This window comes from Oreochromis aureus, linkage group 14 (genome assembly GCF_013358895.1).
Source record: "Oreochromis aureus strain Israel breed Guangdong linkage group 14, ZZ_aureus, whole genome shotgun sequence".
NCBI classification, from domain to species: domain Eukaryota; kingdom Metazoa; phylum Chordata; class Actinopteri; order Cichliformes; family Cichlidae; genus Oreochromis; species Oreochromis aureus.
Window position 1 is genome coordinate 17877910 of NC_052955.1, and position 18983 is coordinate 17896892.

Here is an 18983-nt window from a genome sequence, read left to right on the forward strand (position 1 = left end):
TGCTAAATGGCTGGGAGTCCTCAATCACCATGCTAACCAGGTCTTCATCTATTTGAGATTGTTCTCCTGAGGAAAGACGATAAAAACAAAGCACAAATATAAATATCACACACGTAACTTATTACAGTTGTATAATATTGTTATATCACTTAGTAACATTATGGCATGCTATATTATCATGGCATTTGATGGCTCACCTGGTCTTGCTCCACAATCGGTGTTCCCCTTATTCTCATGCAAAGCTCTGTAGTGCCTAAGCATGGATGAGGTGTTGTTGTTATATCCCAGCTCCCTGGCACATAGCAAACACTTCACCTTGTACAAAAGTAAAGACAGCTTAACATAAATTGTATTGCACCATCAGTATTATGAAAATACATCTTCTGTACAAATGTACATACCTTGTTGGGAGGAATAAGATCAAAATGTTCCCACACAGGGGAGGACATCCTCCTCTTCTTAGCTGGCTCCATTCTCTCCTGACTTTCTCTCCTCACTCTCCTAAACCTCCAAACTCTCTCCAAACTCTCACTAACCGCAGCTCTCCATCAAACACCCAAATTTTGAATGAAGTCTGAGGGGTTTATATCGCTATCATAGCTCGCGGCAAAGTTCGAACCACTTCCTGAACCAGTCACGTGGTACAGCCGGGCAGCGAGGCTTCGGACGTCATCATTTTCAGCTCCTCCCATAAATGAAGCAAGCCTAGATACGCGCATCGCGGAAACGCCCCCTCCATTACTCGACACAAGCTTCGAAGCCTCGATACAGAACGTCCCATCACTAGTAGAAAGGTAGGGGTTAGGAAGGACAAGTTGAAATCCACGCCAACAGGTAAGCGGGCAGTTGAAGAGGAAGATGCTAGGCATGATCAACGAAAGAAAGTATTGATGGAAGAATTTAAAGTGCTATTGAAATTCAAACCTGGGAATGAAATGGCGGGAGTGAGTCCAATTGTTCTGACAAATGGATTGAAGAAGGCGATCGGTGATGTTGAGCTAGCTAAGGTGCTCAGAGACGGGTGTTTGTTTGTTAAATGTAAAAATGCAGAACAAAGGAATAAAGCGCTTAAGTTGCAAACACTTTGTAAGAAGGAGATTGTGAACAGGAAGGTGGTTGGTGAGAGGAGAGGATGTAGAGGAGTGATTTCAGGTATTCCCATTTGGGGAAAATCTGGAGGAGTTCAGGAAATTGATCAAAGGAGGGGAAGTCACTGGAATAAAAAGATTGCAAGCTGTTAGAAATGGGGAGTGGATAGTCCGTCAGTACTGCTTGAGTTCCAAGGAAATAACTTGCCAGAGAGAGTTATGTTGGGGTACATGAGTTTTAGTGTCCGTGTTTATGTGACTCCTCCACTCAGGTGCTATAAATGTCAGAGGTTTGGTCACATAGCTAGTGTGTGTAAAGGAAGAGTACGGTGTGGAAGATGCGGAGGAGGACATATGTATGGTGAGTGTGCCAGTAGTCAGGTGAAGTGTTGCAACTGTGGGGGACCACATGCAGCAGCGTATGGTGGGTGCACAGTAAGGAAGAAGGCAGCAGAAGTTCAACAAATTCAAACAGAGGAGAGGATATCTTATGCAGAAGCTTTGAAGAGCATAACAAACAAGGGCAGAAGACCTGATGAGGAGCAAGGAATAGGTGGTGGGAAAGGGATGGAGGAGAAAGGCAGGAATCTCGCTGAAGTCCAAATGGATAAACTTGTCTTGTTCTTGGCGTATGTCATTAATTGTACAGAACAAGCCAAAAAAAAGACAGAAAAGATCAAGATAATAGTAAAAGCAGCAGCGAAGTTTTTCAATATGAGGGATTTGTCTTGGGAAAAAATACATTCAGATCTTAGTCATGGAGAAGGTACATCAGACCCACAAGTTGTAACTTAATGCTTATTCTTCAATGGAACGCTAGGAGCCTAATTGCGAATGGGCAAGAACTGAAGGGCTTTATTTGTGCATTAAATTCAAAGCCAGATATTATATGTACAAGAAACATGGCTTAAACCATGTCTAGATTTTGTTATTCAAGGATATACAAGCATTCGCAAGGACAGGGTGGGTAAAAATGGAGGAGGGTGTGCAATGTTTGTTAGGAGTGGGATTACGTATAGTCAGCTAGACACTACAGTAGAGTTAGAGGTGATAGTTGTAGAAGTATGGTCTAGGGCAGGAAATATCAAAGTAATTAATTTTTATAATCCATGCAAAAAGTTGGAGAGGAGAGAACTGGAACTACTTTTAAGGGATTGGAGAGGGAAAATAGTTTGGTGTGGGGATTTTAATGCACACAGCACTTTATGGGGGCACCGTAGTGACATTAATGGGAAAGTGGTAGAAGATGTAGTTGAGGAGAAGGATTTGGTGGTTTTAAATAATGGCTCTGGCACACAAGTACTGACAGGAAACTGCATGCTTTTGCAGAGAACAGGAAGCGTGCAGACAGAAAGTGAAACTAAGCAGAGTTGTTTTGATCGAAACTGTGTGTGACGTATAGCAAACCTATATATACACGTATTTTGCTTGCTATGCTTTCAGAACTGGGGTACGTCTTCGTCTCTGCAGATCTCCATTTCCGGAAATGTAAAATAAAGAGAATTTTTTTTTTTTTTTTTTTTTAATAAACTTGACCACTCTGAGTCGGAAGTCTTTCTCTGTCGGCAACAGAATTCAGAAAAAGAACGGAATTTAATAGGGTCAAGGTCATGTACAAACATTTTTTAAATTATGTATTATAATTTGTTTCAGCGCAAGAAAGTAGCTTAAAGGTAAACAACAAGCTATATGCTAATATTTTAGCAAGCTACCTTTTATAGTGCTGTAAGAAGTCAGCAACAGTTGATTCCATGCTAGCTTTTTTTAGACTTCTGGAGTTAACTGTTTCATTGTATTATTGCATACATTGTATACTTAAATATGTACCAACTGGGCTGTGTCACAGTAGTAATAACTGTCTTAAGTTATGCGAGTGAGTACAATGTGAAATATTTCAGTAAAAAGCTACAATGTTCTTAGTGATTTTGAATATTTTCACTTAGTCATCTCAGTGAACAGATTTTCTGAGAGTGGAGGAACAGCAGGGTTTGGCTAGTTACGTGCAGAGTAACATGTAACTGATGCTGCAGTTTTAGTAATATTATGTATGTATTTATTTTAAATGCATAAGTAAGCAGTGTTAAGTGTAGCAATTTAAAAGTAATGCATTACTGTTTCTAAATCAGGTAAAGACTTTACGGTTACTAGTTAAACTCTTGGGTTCAGTTACAGATGTTACATAAGGAGTTCTTTGATTTAATTGTGAGAATCAACCATTAGTAATGGCTCTAGTAATACACAAAAAAAAAAAGGACAAATTAGGTATATTTCTTTCTTTTTAGGATACCATCACTATTGCTAACAGACCAATGCAAAACAATGCAGTAATGTGTAATACATTCAAGACAGTGAAAAACTCAATACTGCAAGCACAAAATGAAAATACAAAATGAGTACTTTGTCAGAGAATAGAGTAACTCATCAGGACTGCCCATGTATAAATCAACCAATGGTGACCTAAGGTGAACATTTGCAAATAATGACATGGAGTGACTGAAGAACAGAGTCATGATTGAAGTCAGTGAAAACATTAACTTTGTTAAAGAAGTAGGTCTTCCCAAGAATCAGTTTAGGGGAGCTGCAGCGATCATCTGTTTCCAGGATGTAAGGAAAAGGCAGAGCTTTCACTTTGGTCTTCATACCATGAACCTTCAGCACATTCCCAAACACAACGCTCTGCTGAGACACACTTTCCACAGTCCCAATGTAAACTAAACAAAGATACATAAAGTCATAGCATTACAAACCAAAACGTCAGCATTTATTTTGATGTTAAAAAAAGACTTACTTTTTTGGCAAAGATCTGTTTTGTTCAGATTATTCACAGATAGGACTTTGGATTCTGAAAACAACATTATACACATTATTGGTAAAATGCAGGATCTGGGCTGTGCCATCAAATTAAAATAACATCAAATGAAGTTCTACTGCACAGAAAGGACATCTAAGCAGACAAAACAAACCATTAATCATCTTTCTTCGACCCTGTCCTGGTTCATGGATTGATCTCAGCCTCCCAGCACAGCATGACCACAGGGCGGTGTTGTAATAGAGGTGACCACAGCATTTGAACCCTGTCTTGGCAGAGTAGATCACCTCTTTGTCCTCACTTGAGCAGCAAATGTCCTGGTAGTAAAAAGAGATGTTATTTAAGTTTCTAAAGACAGGTGTAATATTCCTTTTTGCTGAAGGTATTCTGACTGTCAGATATACACTAAATATTATTAGAGCCTGAGCACTAAAAGTGCTATCATGCTGAGACGAACAAAAAAGTCAGTGGAACCACTGATACAAATCCAACAGGAAGTCCGCCATTTTGCATTGAAGGTGACATTTTGGCTCTAATTTTGCCATTTCCAGGCCTTGTACTTTTGTGAACTCCTCCTTGAGATTTGACTGTATAAGCTTCATATTTGGTCAGTGTCAACTACACACCTGGGCAATGTTAAATTGCGGAGCTTTTGAGTTTTCGGACTAGGGTGTAGATGTGGCGCCACGACGAATTTCAATGAGTCGCCATGAAAATCTTATTGCCTCTCATTCTGTCATACATTGTCCAATCTGGACCAAATTGCGCACATATGATCAGGGTCCACCCCTGAACAAATTTCAACTGCAACATTTGACATCAGGGAGAGTGCCACCTAGTGGGAACAGGAAATGTCATGTTTTACAGTTTGGGGTACAGTATAGTGGTGCGTGACGTCTGCGACCTGAAATCTCTCCAGGAAAGCCTTAAGGAGTTGGTCTTGGGTTACAGTGAAAGGTGTTAGTTTTCGCAAAAGGGTGTGACCCCAGCAGCATGGCGAAAATTGATGTCTCGCCATGAAGAAACAAATTAGTGTAACTCAAAGAAATCCGATCTGATCAGTGCCAGACTTTACAGACATGATGATAGACCTGCTCTGAACAGATTGATATGCCCATTGTCAGGAATACGCAGAGCGCCACCTAGTGGGAACACGAAATGTCATGTATTATACTTTGACATACTTAATTTTACAGGTTCATCAGGTCCACCTCAAAAGCGGTAAATATTAACATCAGTCCCTCATGATGCTTCTGAGAGAAAATTGTGAGTTTAAACTGAACGGCACACCCTGGTGGCAAGGCGGTTCACCATGAAAGATGAAGTGGCTTTTCAGTGGCTTGGAAAGTTTAAAAACTCTTGAAATTTGGCCCACACCTCCAGTGTGATGAAGGCTTTCTTGATATATGATCATTTTTCATGGAAAATTGCATAATAATAATAATAATAATAATAATAATAATAATAATAATTATAATAATTAATAATAATAATAATGCATTGGATTTATATAGTGCTTTTCAAGGCACCCAAAGCGCTTTACAATGACATTATTCATTCACACTCACATTCACACACTGGTGGAGGCAAGCTACGGTTGTAGCCACAGCTGCCCTGGGGCAGACTGACAGAAGCAAGGCTGCCATATCGCGCCATCGGCCCCTCTGGCTCCACAGCGCCCCCTGCAAAATTTTAAAACATCAGCCCCTGCTCTGTGTTTCATCTATAAGTCTGAAACCTGGTAAGCTTATGTTAGATATCAAGATGGACAAAAAAGTCTCAAAGAGCAATATCCCAAATCCTACAGGAAGTCAGCCATTTTAAAATTAAAGTGTAATTTTGGCTACATTTTCTCCTCTTTTCAGGCCTCGTACTTTGACGAACTCCTCCTCGGGATTTCATCAAAATGACGTGATCTCCGGTGCATGGAATCTAAAGACCTTTGTGATGGTAAATTGCGAAGCTTTTTACGTTTAGGGAAACGGGGTGGTCATGGCGGCACGTGGAGTTTCAATCACTCGCCAAAGAGCAGTAATCTGCTGTCACTCAAAAACACAATGTCCAAACTCTCCCAAGGTCGGGAGTCGAGCTCGGTAATGGTTAGAGCGCCACCTAGTGGGACGACTATAATCATCATTGAACAGGATGAAATTTTAGCTGGTGGTTCTACGCATGAATTCCATCAATGTGACATCAGATCAGACATGATGGGTGTAGGTGTTGGGCGTGGCTCGACGCGCCAGGGTGCGAGGGCCCTCATAACACTGCATGCAGCTTTAATTGTTATTGTTATTGTTAATTTATTTCAAACATGTAAACAATATACTGGTACATTTAGTAAAGAAACTAAGAGAGAAAAAGATACTATAGTATAATATAATACTATACCAAAGTAAATACATTTCAATATTGCTACCATTCTGATATATCGCTAAATATTAATGTTTTAGTATTAGTTTCACTGGGGCCTTGGCGGCAACTGCATAGTTTGGCTTGCAAAGCCTAATAATGATGGTTTGGTTATCCATCCATCCATCCATCCTCATCCGCTTTATCCGAGATCGGGTCGCGGGGGCAGCAGCCTAAGCAGAGAAGCCCAGACCTCCCTCTCCCCAGCCACCTCCTCCAGCTCATCCGGGGAACACCAAGGCGTTCCCAGGCCAGCCGAGATGTAATCTCTCCAGCGCGTCCTGGGTCTGCCCTGGGCCTCCTCCCGGTGGGACATGCCCGAACACCTCACCCAGGAGGCGCCCAGGGGGCATCCTTGTCAGATGCCCGAACCACCTCAACTGGCTCCTTTCGATGTGGAGGAGCAGCGGCTCTACTCTGAGCCCCTCCCGGATAGCCGAACCTCTCACCCTATCTCTAAGGGAGAGGCCAGCCACCCTTCGGAGGAAGCTCATTTCTGTCGCTTGTATCCGCGATCTCGTTCTTTCGGTCACTACCCACAGCTCGTGGCCATAGGTGAGGGTCGGGACGTAGATCGACCGGTAAATTGAGAGCTTCGCTTTTACACTCAGCTCCCTCTTCACCACGACGGACCGGTGCAGCGTCCGCATCACTGCAGCCGCAGCACCAATCCGTCTGTCGATCTCCGGCTCCCTTCTCCCATCACTCGCGAACAAGACCCCGAGATACTTAAACTCCTCCACTTGGGGCAGGAACTCATCCCCGACCCGGAGTGGGCACTCCACCCTTTTCCGGCTGAGAACCATGGCCTCCGATTTGGAGGTGCTGATCCTCATTCCCGCTGCTTCACACTCGGCTGCGAACCGTTCCAGTGCGAGCTGGAGGCCCTCACCCGATGAAGCCAACAGAACCACATCATCCGCAAAAAGCAGAGATGAGATTCTGAGGCCACCGAAGACAACAATTAAATATAAATTGTTGTGTTTAGGTTCAGACTGAAGATCCTCCTCCTTTTTTGAAATGATTTTTAAAGAATTCTTTGGACTGACTTTTATAAAGTACAGTAATCTTCTCCTGGATGCATTTATCAACTCTGTGTGACACCGGAGTCGTTTGGTACCGGGCCATGAGAGTTGAGGCTCGGGTGTGAAATTTATTATTTTCATGTTTTTTATAGGTTTTTATCGTAATGTTTTTTATTATTTTTATCATTAACTCGGTTTAGGAGTGTTCAGCTCCAAGATCCTGGTTCCCACCAGGTTTCCCTTCTGTGTAACCAGCGGGGCCTGTAAGCGCAGACCCAACAATTACATTCTAGATTTAATGCTCAACTGGTTAATAAGAGCTGTCACAAGTTAGAAAGGAAATTCAAAATGCTTTTGGAGAAAAAAAGAAAAGAAAAAACAGTGTCAAAATTAATGGGACCATAATTTCTGAAACTAGGGTGGCCTATAATGCTACTTTCACCTTGCAGCTCTATTATGTCATTCACTAGTTGGGACTGCAATCTCAAATATGATAGAGAAAGCAGATGGAGAAAGCAAAGATCATGGCCTGAGAATGCAGTACAGAGAACGGCTCAGTGACGGATTCTCAGTGGCTCCTGAACCTCACAGATCCCCTGATAATGATGAGAGGGTGTGAAAAACTGAGAAAGACGGATGGACGGTGGGGCATGGAAATGAGAACAAACAAGCATGTGAGGCATTTATAGAGATATAACCTGAAGTGGAGTGTTTGATGTGTCGTCCTGCCCCTGAAATTCATATAGTTTATCTCAAATAAGTTCTCATGGCATGAATAATAGGATGCACGAAAAATGGTTAGATAACATCATTATTATATTATATAAATCATTATTGATAAACTACCTGTGGCTTTTGCAGAGTGGATCCGCAGCACTGCGCGTCCCCTCCATGCTTATCTAATGATGTCAGATTGTACAGACTTCCTGCACAGCACTTCATTTGTGGGTCTTTAATGTTGTAGGCTTTGACCCCACAGCAGTGAATGTTTTCTGATTTGGGATGTCTGGGAGGAAAACAGAGGGAGCAATTAATATCAAATGAAGCTTATGCAGAAGTTCAATAAGGAAGATATGTAATTTCAAGATCTGTCTGGTTTCCTGGGTGTTTGCCTGCTAGTCAGTTCTTTACATGACTTCCAATTTCCCACGCTGTCAAATTCAATACTGACATCGTTACACTAGTCCAGTGCTCTTCTTATCTGCCTTCTTTGAGCCAATCAGACTCCACCCTGTGTGCTTTAAATCTGTGGGCTTTTCCATCATTTTCCTTTCCAGGAACCCATCTCTGTCTCCCTCAAGTCACCTAAAGCTCTGTCCAAGCCTCTATCTTCACCACAGTTCCATTCCATTCTGCCTTCATGTGTCATCAGAGACTAATCAAAAGGATCAATTAATTTCTGTAGCTCAATAAATCATATTCAAGTCCTCTGAATGATCATTCCTCATTGAAATAAGGAGAGCAAGATAAGTTTGTAAGAGTGTAGGAATGTTTAGCTTATTTTAGAGTTTAGAAATGTGTTAAGATAGAATGTAGAATTATTGTGAGACACTGACACTGCCCTGGATATAAATAAAGGCCTGACTGTGTCATGAACTTAGGAGTAGATCTTAGGAGACCCTCCCCCAATTGAACTGTGAAAGTAAGACAAAGAGGAGTTAATGCTGAGTGGAAATTCCCCAGAGGATACCTGTGTGGGGGTCTCAACATTTGTAACTTGATAACTGTGGTCTGGAAGGGAGACAGGGTTTTTATGACCCCTAGGGAGTCACGTACCAGAGACACACACAGTGCTTAAACTGTTACACTCACACATCCACATGCACACTCACTCACGTGCTCGTGCACATAGACACAGACACAGAGTTTGGACCACACCATGGGGGTTTTATGATGCGGCCGCTTCTATAAAGCTGGCTGGAACGAACAAAGGGGGGAAGATTGTTTCAGAGGGACACCGGCCTCGTCTTCCCTTCTAGGCATGCTTAAAGAATAAAGAATGAGTAAAGATGAAGATGAATAAAGATTTTGTAAAAATGACTACTGGGTCCAGTGCATCTCTGGAGGCCCGAGGAATGAAAAAGAACCAGGGTAAAACTGATTTCCCAACAGTTTTGGTGCCGAAAACCCGGGATTCGCTCGAGGCCCAGAGAGGAATTGGCAGAGCTGAGATCGTGAAACGAGGTGAACAGAGAGCTAGCTCACATGATTAAAAGGTAAGCACAACCTATTTATTTTCGAACCGTGCATATTTTTTAAAGCCTAAATTATCTGTTCGCTAACTTGAGCGTATCTCAGTGTAAATTCACTCAGTAGCATAAAGGGGCGGCACGACTAAAGCAAGAGACTTTTGCTAAGAACTCAGGTTGATGTTTAGCGTACTGATGAGAGCGACTAAAGCAAGAAACTTTTGTTAAGAACTTCAGGTTGATGTTTAGTGCCCCGTAAGAAAATCTCAGTGCGTTAAAGCAGGAGACGCTTGTTACGGATTAGTAGAATCGGTGTTTCATCCGTTTTAGTTATTAGGAAAAAAGTGGCGGTGTTGTGATCCGTCCTCGTGCGTTAAAGCAGGAAACGTGTGTTACTATTAGTTAGAAAACGGGGTTTAAGGCCTTGTCGCAGCTGAGAGCTGTGTGCTCCGAGTTTGGCAACTCCACCCACGGTCGGACGCGTCCGTGGGATTTGCTGGGGTGGTGACCTGGGCACCGGGGGCGCCTTAAATAACTAAAGCTAGGTGTTGGATCCTACTCGCGGTTGATAACCTGCATGAGAGTGGGGGCAAGTTGCTTCGTTAGTTGCTTCGTTAGTTAGAGTATGACTGCTTGGCTCAGCCCGCTGACTGCAGCGTGTGTAGACTGCGTAGTGTGTATGAAAGCGCCGTTAGAGTCGGCGTCTCGTTTGAAGTACGGGAGTCAATTAAAGTAACAAAAAGAATTCGAGTCTAAAAGTGTGTGTTTGGGGAAATGTGTGAGTGTGTGTAGGAACTAAGAGATTTGAGTTTAAGATTGTGTTTTTGTGCTGTATGTGGACGGGAGGCCGTGCCACTGATTGTTGTGTATTCTGAGTTTATTGGGGATTGAATTTGACTGTGTTTTGAGACAAAAGAGAAATCGCGGTTAAAGGCTGCGATCTGAAGATCGTGAGTTTATAATTTTGTTTTTGTTGAGTTCTAAAAAGACCATATCCACTCTTTGTGCTGATCAGGGTGTTGTCCTGAATCACAGCAGAGAAGGTGTCTTGCAGAAAGTTTGAATGGGACTGCGAGAAGCATGAGGTGTGTGTGAGCCAGCCTCGAGGGGCGGGTTCACAGGTGGAACAAAGGAGGAGTAAAGTGTGTGTGTGTATGAGAGAGAAAGAAAGGTGGGGGCGAGTGACCAGGCTCTGAGTGTGTGTGAATTCCTTGATGACAAAAGAGGGAGAAAAAAAGTACATTAGTTGATTGTCTGTGAAATAATAAGAGTTAAAAAATAAATGTGATCAAATAGGAGAAAGTGAACTAAAATAAAGAAAGAAAAACTAAACAGTGGATTAGTGTTAAGTTAATGATAAATAAATTGATCAAATTAATAGTGACATTTAAAGCTGACCAAGTACCCAAGGATGGATGGAGAATTTGATTGCTGACTGTATGAGAGCTGTTGGGGTGAAAGGAAAATGAGCTTGGAGGAGTGAGTTTACAGGTTAATGTGTGGGTGTTTAAAAAAAAAAAAACAAGAGAAAGAAAATAAAGAAAAAAAAGAAAAGAAAAGTGTGTAAGTGTGAGTGGGAAATTGTCTCCAACTGGGGGAAGTAGTGACACTACAGGTCACCTTCTTCCCCTGCTGGACACAAAAGAAAACATAATTTGGAGTATTGTGGGTGAAAATAATTAACAACAACAAGAAGATTTTTTGTGTTTGCGGTTAAGAACAAATAAGAATGTTATTTTTGGGGTTTAAAGTCAGTAGAGTTCAAAACAAAATAAGCGGAGATGTGTTGCTTTAGGAGTGATGAAAACATATGCAGTCACAGTGAATAATGAAAGTCTCAGTCTGTCGATTACAGGTGGGGAACGGACCTGGATCAATTCTCCACGGGCAGCAGTCGGAAGAAAATTGTAGGTTAAGATCATTAGAAACAAAAAAATAGAAACACCCAGCCAGAATTTTTTGGCTGAATTGTTTTGCAGCTTCCCGTCCTCATCCTGAAAAAGCAAGCTCCAAGGAAGCTAATCTCTCCCTGAAGACACAGAGTGCAGTTCCAGAAGCACAAGCATGAACATCAACAGTGGACAACAGTCCAAGAGACAATACCAGAGACCTGAGCAGAGAGGTCCAGCAGCACTCTGGGCAAACGGCATCAGAAAGAGAAGATCCATCATCTTGATTGGATGAATGGAGATGCGTTTCCAGCAAGCTGCGAGTTCACTGTGTGTGAAGGACTTTTGAGAAGATTGTTGGAGTTTGACACTTGCCATGTTTGGAGCAAGATGGCAATGAAAGAGACAGTGGGAGCAAACACGGGACAAAGCTGATGAGAACTGACTGCCATTGGACTGCGAAGTGGGAGAGAAGAAAGGAGGAGGTGAGGACAGATGAAGGCTGTTTTACTGTGGGGAATCAAATTGGGTTAAGGAATCCAGGGAGACAAGCGACTGCCTTGAAGTGGAGAATTGACAAAGTGTCCAGACCACCACAAAAGGGGGAGGAAGACAAGCACTGAGGTATGCAAGTTTACTGTTAGAGAAAAGGAAAGGCAACACCACACATGCACATAATGTGTACTAGAGGTAGCACACAATCATACATAAAGTGTTACACATCAAAAGAGGATATTTGTAGAAGGGGTTAATAACACACAGCGTGGTTGCCGAGGGTAACCTGCAAGCATTTGGGGTTTAGCTGTGCCTGACTATGACAGAGATTTTCATTTAGATGTTTCTGAAACAAAATTTGGAGTGAACGGAGTTTTGTTTCAGAAAAAAGGGGGAAGGTACATAAAAGGACACACAGAAATAGAAAATGTCTTAACCCGACTAACACACACACGCAATGAAGCTCATTAGGATCAAACACAATTTTAAGTAGGCAATACTGTTACCATCATCCTGTCTGGTTTATTGAGTGGGTTGAGAAGTGATACATAGACGACTGAATTAGTATTATTTTGGGGAACATGATAACAGGGGTGAACAGAATCCTGCAGCCAGAGTTTAAATGAATAAAACTAGCAGATTTGTTTTGTTTTTGTTTTGTTTTGTTTCTGATGTATGGGGAAGGTTTTAACATGGCACCAAGTTTTAGATTTGGTGTGTTTTCACCCATTAGAAAAAGAATATTCTGGGACAAGTCCTAGGACCGGGCTTCTGTATTTTTATTTACTTTTGTTTTTACTTTTGTTTTTCAGTTTTATCTGTTATTTTTATTTTATTTTTTGTTTTTGAACAGTGCACTGATTTCTGTTTGTGAATTTCTTTTCTTTAAGCAGATTCGCACGACGGGAATTAAAAGCGCTATACGACACGTCGAGAAAACTGTTGCAAGTGAGTTTCTCCAAAATTACAATGGGCTCTGGAGAAAGCCGCTTATTTGGGACAATTAGAAAATGAGAGTCCCTGCCCAAAAAGGATTCAGCGAGGTAATCTAATCTAAAGTCTTCTTTTTTGAAATGACGTCATTTTGCTGAGCGTGGAAATGAAAATGCGACGATAATTTCCACTATGAGCAAAGAAAGAATGAATGAATGACTGAGTGAAAGAGAAAAAAAAAACTGACTGACTGGTAAAAGCTGATCAAAGCTGACAAGACTTGACCACTACTCAAGGTCCTGTCCTTTTGTCCTGTCCACCCAGACAGGACAAAAGGGTGGATGAATTTATGTGTGTTTCTTTTTACAGGAGCAGGAAGATGACAGCAGCATCCTAGAATGCGCGACGATTTAACCTTTTAAATGCCACTTTCTGTGTTTCTGAATCTATCAGGGGTGTGTTATTCATGGGCTTGTGCGCAGCGTTAACATTTACATTTCTTTTCTACAGCAGAGAGTTAATCATGTGTTTGATTATGTGAGTTACAGCAGGACACACTAATGGTTAATGTTCTTTCTACTACAGGATTACTGGGTTTATGAGTGAAGGGAACTGTGTTTACAGGCTATATGTTGATTATGCGATTACATTGTGTTGTTGGGAAAATGTTGAATATTACAGGGGAGAAGTGAAAATAGTGTGAAACACATCCTGTGTTGAAACCAGTGTCATTCCTTTTACAGCAGGCTTAACCTTATGACCTTTTACAGCACCTCTGGAACCTGTCGACCTGTGCCTGACCACCAGGATTGTCCATGTGTGTGTTGTTAATGTTTGTTTTTCTAAGAGTGTTTGTAAAGGATTCGGCAGAAAACAGACAAGTGACATGAGAAAACAAATAAGAGATGCAGTGTTTATGGAATAGTTGAATATGGGCTCATTAGCTGGCCACTACTGAGCTCATAGTAAGTGGAGTGACATTGCTTAAGGAAAGTCACCGATTAAATTGTGGAATAAATTGGGATGATTCATGATTTGGGACAAATTATGGTAATAATAGTGATTTAATGATTTGAGAAAATCTGCACATGATACTTGTCTTTTATGCTGAATACTTTATTATTCTTATGATCTATAGTCGGTTGAAAATGTGAAGTTTGATTTAACAGATTTGTCTTCCAGGATACAGGCTCCAGGTGGAGCTGGGACTTAAATAAGCTAAACATGTAACTGCCGACTAATGTTTTTACACAGGGTTACAGGCTGGAGTATGGCTGCTCCAACTGGGAAACCCTGGAGATTGTTTTAGAGAGAATGTGCAACATTCTTGTACATGTCTCATTGGGGAGTTGAAACATGGTGAAAGCCATGTGGCAAGAGGAGTGTCGATTTTTAATCTGTAGATGTCATGAGGTGCCATGGCGAGAAGGAGTGGCTGAGGGGATTGTCCACAAGATGGGAGCTGAGGCCAGGAGAGAGTCTTCAGGAGGATCAGAGATCACCTTCAGCACAGCAAACATCGCGCAGGAGATCGTCATGAGGAGACTCTGCACAGCAAAATCTTAAATAAAATGAAAGAGTGTCGACGTTGACGTTGAGGAAGACAACTAAGGTGTACGACGTGCTCTGCCTTAAAATCTTCAGCAGCGTTGGAACGTGAGAATCGAGGGATGGAGAGAGCGTGCCAAGCTCCAAGAGTGACAGCGCAGAGGAAGTCCAGCGATGGAATTGTGATTCTGTGAACAGCACAAATGATTTGATGCACTGCAGAGAAGTCTTCTGCGTGGGAGAAGATGTAAACAGACAAGCCTTTCATCTACATTTACATCAGGTCAACTTCTCTAGGCTGGTTAAGGGGAAATTGGAGAGAAACGGTAGTGTTAGGTGTGATAACTGTTGTTATTGTAACTGTGATTTTTCTTCTAAGTGAATTGCCCATAGACAGACCCGAATCCACTCCGGCGACTCCACCATCACAGGCCACGGCGAAGCGAACCAAACGCAGTGAAACAGGTAAATCAGATGAGTGTTTTGATTATTATGGCGGTATAGAGTTGGACCACGTTAAAGGGTCCACTACCTCGTATACATTTGATCTTTGTGGTGTCATTAAATGTAAGGGCTTAAACAGTTCATGGCGGGGATATGATGTCTGGGTAGTATTCTGGCACGTGGCGCCCGTACAAGGACACCATGTGGCAGAAGCTTGGGTTTCAGCGGGACTTCTCAACTGGGAAGAACCCGTTGACCCTCTCACTGAACCGCTGGTATGACACAATGTCCTGAGACTGGCTAACCTTACCAGGGACGCAGTTGAAGGGCTTGCTGAACAGTTGGGTCCCACATCTTTGATGGCAGTACAAAATCGGATGGCGTTAGATATGTTGTTGGGAGAAAAAGGGTGCGTTTGCGCGATGTTTGGGGATATGTATTGTACTTTTATTCCAAATAACACAGTTCCCGACTGCTCTGTGACCCGAGCACTGGAAGGCCTGAGGATGTTGTCCACCACAATGTATGAGCATTCAGGAGTGGATAACCCGTGGGAAGCGTGGATGACCTCATTCTCTGGGCAATGGAAAGGTTTCATTATGTCAATTATGGTTTCTTTGTCTGTTTTTACTGCAATATTAGCAACAAGTGGGTGTCGTTGTGTGCCTTGTATCAGAGCTTTGTTCGTAAGACTCATGAATCATGCTGTGGGAGAATGTGATACAAAGTCCAATACCATGATGCCACTTTTGGGAAATGGGGAGTCACAGTATGAAAACATTATGGTGAAAGAGTTAGTGTAGTTTTATCTGCCTTAGGGCAGATAAAAAGGGGGGTTTGTAGGAATGTTTAGCTTATTTTAGAGTTTAGAAATGTGTTAAGATAGAATGTAGAATTATTGTGAGACACTGACACTGCCCTGGATATAAATAAAGGCCTGACTGTGTCATGAACTTAGGAGTAGATCTTAGGAGACCCTCCCCCAATTGAACTGTGAAAGTAAGACAAAGAGGAGTTAATGCTGAGTGGAAATTCCCCAGAGGATACCTGTGTGGGGGTCTCAACATTTGTAACTTGATAACTGTGATCTGGAAGGGAGACAGGGTTTTTATGACCCCTAGGGAGTCACGTACCAGAGACACACACAGTGCTTAAACTGTTACACTCACACATCCACATGCACACTCACTCACGTGCTCGTGCACATAGACACAGAGTTTGGACCACACCATGGGGGTTTTATGATGCGGCCGCTTCTATAAAGCTGGCTGGAACGAACAAAGGGGGGAAGATTGTTTCAGAGGGACACCGGCCTCGTCTTCCCTTCTAGGTATGCTTAAAGAATAAAGAATGAGTAAAGAATAAAGAATAAGTAAAGATGAATGAAGATGAGTAAAGATGAAGATGAATAAAGATTTTGTAAAAATGACTACTGGGTCCGGTGCATCTCTGGAGGCCCGAGGAATGAAAAAGAACCCGGGTAAAACTGATTTCCCAACAAGAGGCTGAGTGAGACATGTCCTTATGTATATTGTTGGATGTCAGCCTGGAAGATATTTTTCCACTTCTTCAACACAGTTATTACACAGGCTGTACACTGAAAGCAGAGAATCAGAACTGCAGCTTCAGCTCTCAGTGTTCACACAGAATACATTCATACCCAGCGCTGCTGTCATCACACATTCTGACAGACACTGCAGTTGAAAATAGGCTTAATGACAGCATTCAGGATACAACCAGCTCCACCGATACTAAAACTGAGACCGAAAGGAAAATAGCTGCCACAAACGTTTTCAGGCCATACGATATCCGGACTACTGAATGATGCAAACACACTACAAACTTGAACCCATACGGCACCAAACCCAGTCAGAAACCACATGGACTGAGACAGACACATTCTTTATCACATTAGACCAGAGCACAACAGTGCCAGAAAGTAAGCAAAGGCGGGACTGTTTTGGGCACAGCTGGAATTTATATGAAGAAAAGCCAATCTACTGGAATGCAAGACATTTCCCACGCCTCTCCCTTCTGGGTTTCCCCTCAACCAGCACAAGATGCATATAAACATTAACTCCCCACTGACCTGAAATCAAACACTGTTGCATACCAAGCTGATGAATAAGGAATGGAAAAAACCCCATCCCTTTTCACTAGATTTCTTCAGCAACACACACACACACACACACACACACACACACACACACACACACAAAATCACCTGTGTCCATTGCAGCAAATCTCAACATCAGGCCGGTAAATTTCTGTCCCACAGCAGTGTTGTCCTGGGCTGCCGTGAAACTGAGAACAACATATGGTCCCTTTAGCCGGATTGTAAGGAATACCCGTGCCAGAACATTCCTCTCCATCGTCTCTGTCCTCATACAAGGTGTTATTACAACAGAGAACTCTGCGTTGTCCCGAGCCATATGGTGTCTCTCCACAGCACTTGAAGAATCAGAGATAATACAGTAAATTGTTCAGAAATGCAGCTCAGAAACCTAGCTCTGCCATTTATATGTATATGTAATAATGTATGTTATGGACAATTTTAAAAAAAGGTTAAAGATGAAAGTCAGGAATATTGAAAAAGAAACTTGCAACAAGTCTACATTTAAACTACATTTACATTGTGCAATTTAAGGTCATTTTATGTACTATTCTGCATAAAATGTGTCTAGGCTGTTTTAATCTTACCAGACTTTTGACCCTTTTGCATTAGTAGTAGCGAATACTGAGGCCGTTCGATGAGTTTTAGACAGATCGAAAAACACCCTCAGTTATTGTATAAAAGGAGCGGGGTGGGGCTCTGAGCTCTCTCAAAAAGCGTCAGTAAAGCAGTATTTTTTCCTAGAATCTCTCTTTTCCAATGCTGTCAGCTCTCTACATCCTAATGTGTGTTGCGTAGAATTTAATGTGGAAATGTGTTGTCCATCATTTTACCCATTAACAATCTTATTAAAATCCTTCCAAAGTTTTCCTAATATTTATTAATTTTTTTATTTGAAAGAAAACGTTGCTTTAAGTCTATCACTGTCATTAGAAAAGGAATTTTTTTCCAGAGACACAAATTAAAACTTTTGACCGGTCTAGTATAACTAAACACTCAGCCAACAAATGAGGCCCAGAGACAGAAAAACAAAAAAAGACAAGGAAAAACAATTCAATTATTACCTGATCCATCCAAGGCTTCCACGTAGACATACATCCATCACAGCAGACTTGTATGTGTGGATTATATACAGTGGGTGTTGCCTTGCTTTGACCTAAACAGAGAGGTGTGAGGGTTGGAAGGGTGGAGAGAGGATTCAGTTACATCTGGAAAGACATAACAGGAAAAAGTAGGATCTGAGAGAGGAGAGAGAGAGATCATGGAAAATGTTTGAGAAAATATGCACTCAAATTAGTTTGGGTGTTCCCTTGCAACTATAGTTTCACGTTATTTTCCCAAATATAAAACTATCATGTTCCATGGGAGTGTCTGGGATTCTCCAGCCGGTGTTGGTGGGTTTCCGGGGTCTTTCACCATTAGTGACTCTCTGTGATTAATTATTCTCTGCCAGTGGCTCTCAGTCCGCTCTCAGCTGGTGCATATTCATGTTTACCTGACTCTTCTTCTGCTGTGTAAATAAAATCTTGTGAAACGTTAAGTCGGGTTGGAGTCTGCATTTGGGTCCATATCTTGCATGAACTTCTGGTTCATGACACAAAACCCTCTTTAATGCACACAGTTAACTAAAAATGAGCATATAGGATTTTACAAATGCAAATAGAAGACAAGATGGTATTTCTTTGGCTACGTTCACACTGCAGGCGAAAGCGCATCAAATCCGACTTTTTTGACCCTATGTGACCCATATCCGATCATGGTATGACAGTTTGAACAGCACAAATCCGATATTTTCAAATCCGACCTAGGTCACTTTCGTATGTGGAACTGAATCCGATACATATCTGTTGTTTTAGAAAGCGACTGCTGTTTGACTGGTCATGTCGCATTAAATCCGTCTTTTACGTCACTGACACAAGACAATTATCAGCGCCGGAGAAGACAAACGAGAAAGCATGGCGGCGGAAACTGGAGACGGGCGAGTCAATGGACAGAAACTGAGGTTTTGGACTTGATTAGCATATGGGGAGACAATTTTATT

At 42.0% G+C, this 18983-nt stretch overlaps 2 protein-coding genes across 2 annotated transcripts in view; one reads left to right on the plus strand and one right to left on the minus strand.

Annotated features, from left to right (window-relative positions):
• Window positions 1–18983, plus strand: part of LOC120432856 — a 520225-nt gene that overhangs the window by 317631 nt on the left and 183611 nt on the right. The gene's annotated exons all lie outside the window — the stretch shown is intronic.
• LOC120432857 (galaxin-like) overlaps window positions 3458–18983 on the minus strand; it is a 33630-nt gene continuing 18104 nt past the window's right edge. The window contains exons 11-16 of the mRNA XM_039598174.1: window positions 18007–18098; window positions 17054–17280; window positions 8178–8337; window positions 4052–4214; window positions 3877–3930; window positions 3458–3799 (exon numbers count right to left, since the gene is read on the minus strand). Of these exons, the coding sequence (XP_039454108.1) occupies window positions 3546–3799; window positions 3877–3930; window positions 4052–4214; window positions 8178–8337; window positions 17054–17280; window positions 18007–18098 (950 nt within the window). The 3' untranslated portion in view covers window positions 3458–3545. The remainder of the gene's footprint in view (window positions 3800–3876; window positions 3931–4051; window positions 4215–8177; window positions 8338–17053; window positions 17281–18006; window positions 18099–18983) is intronic.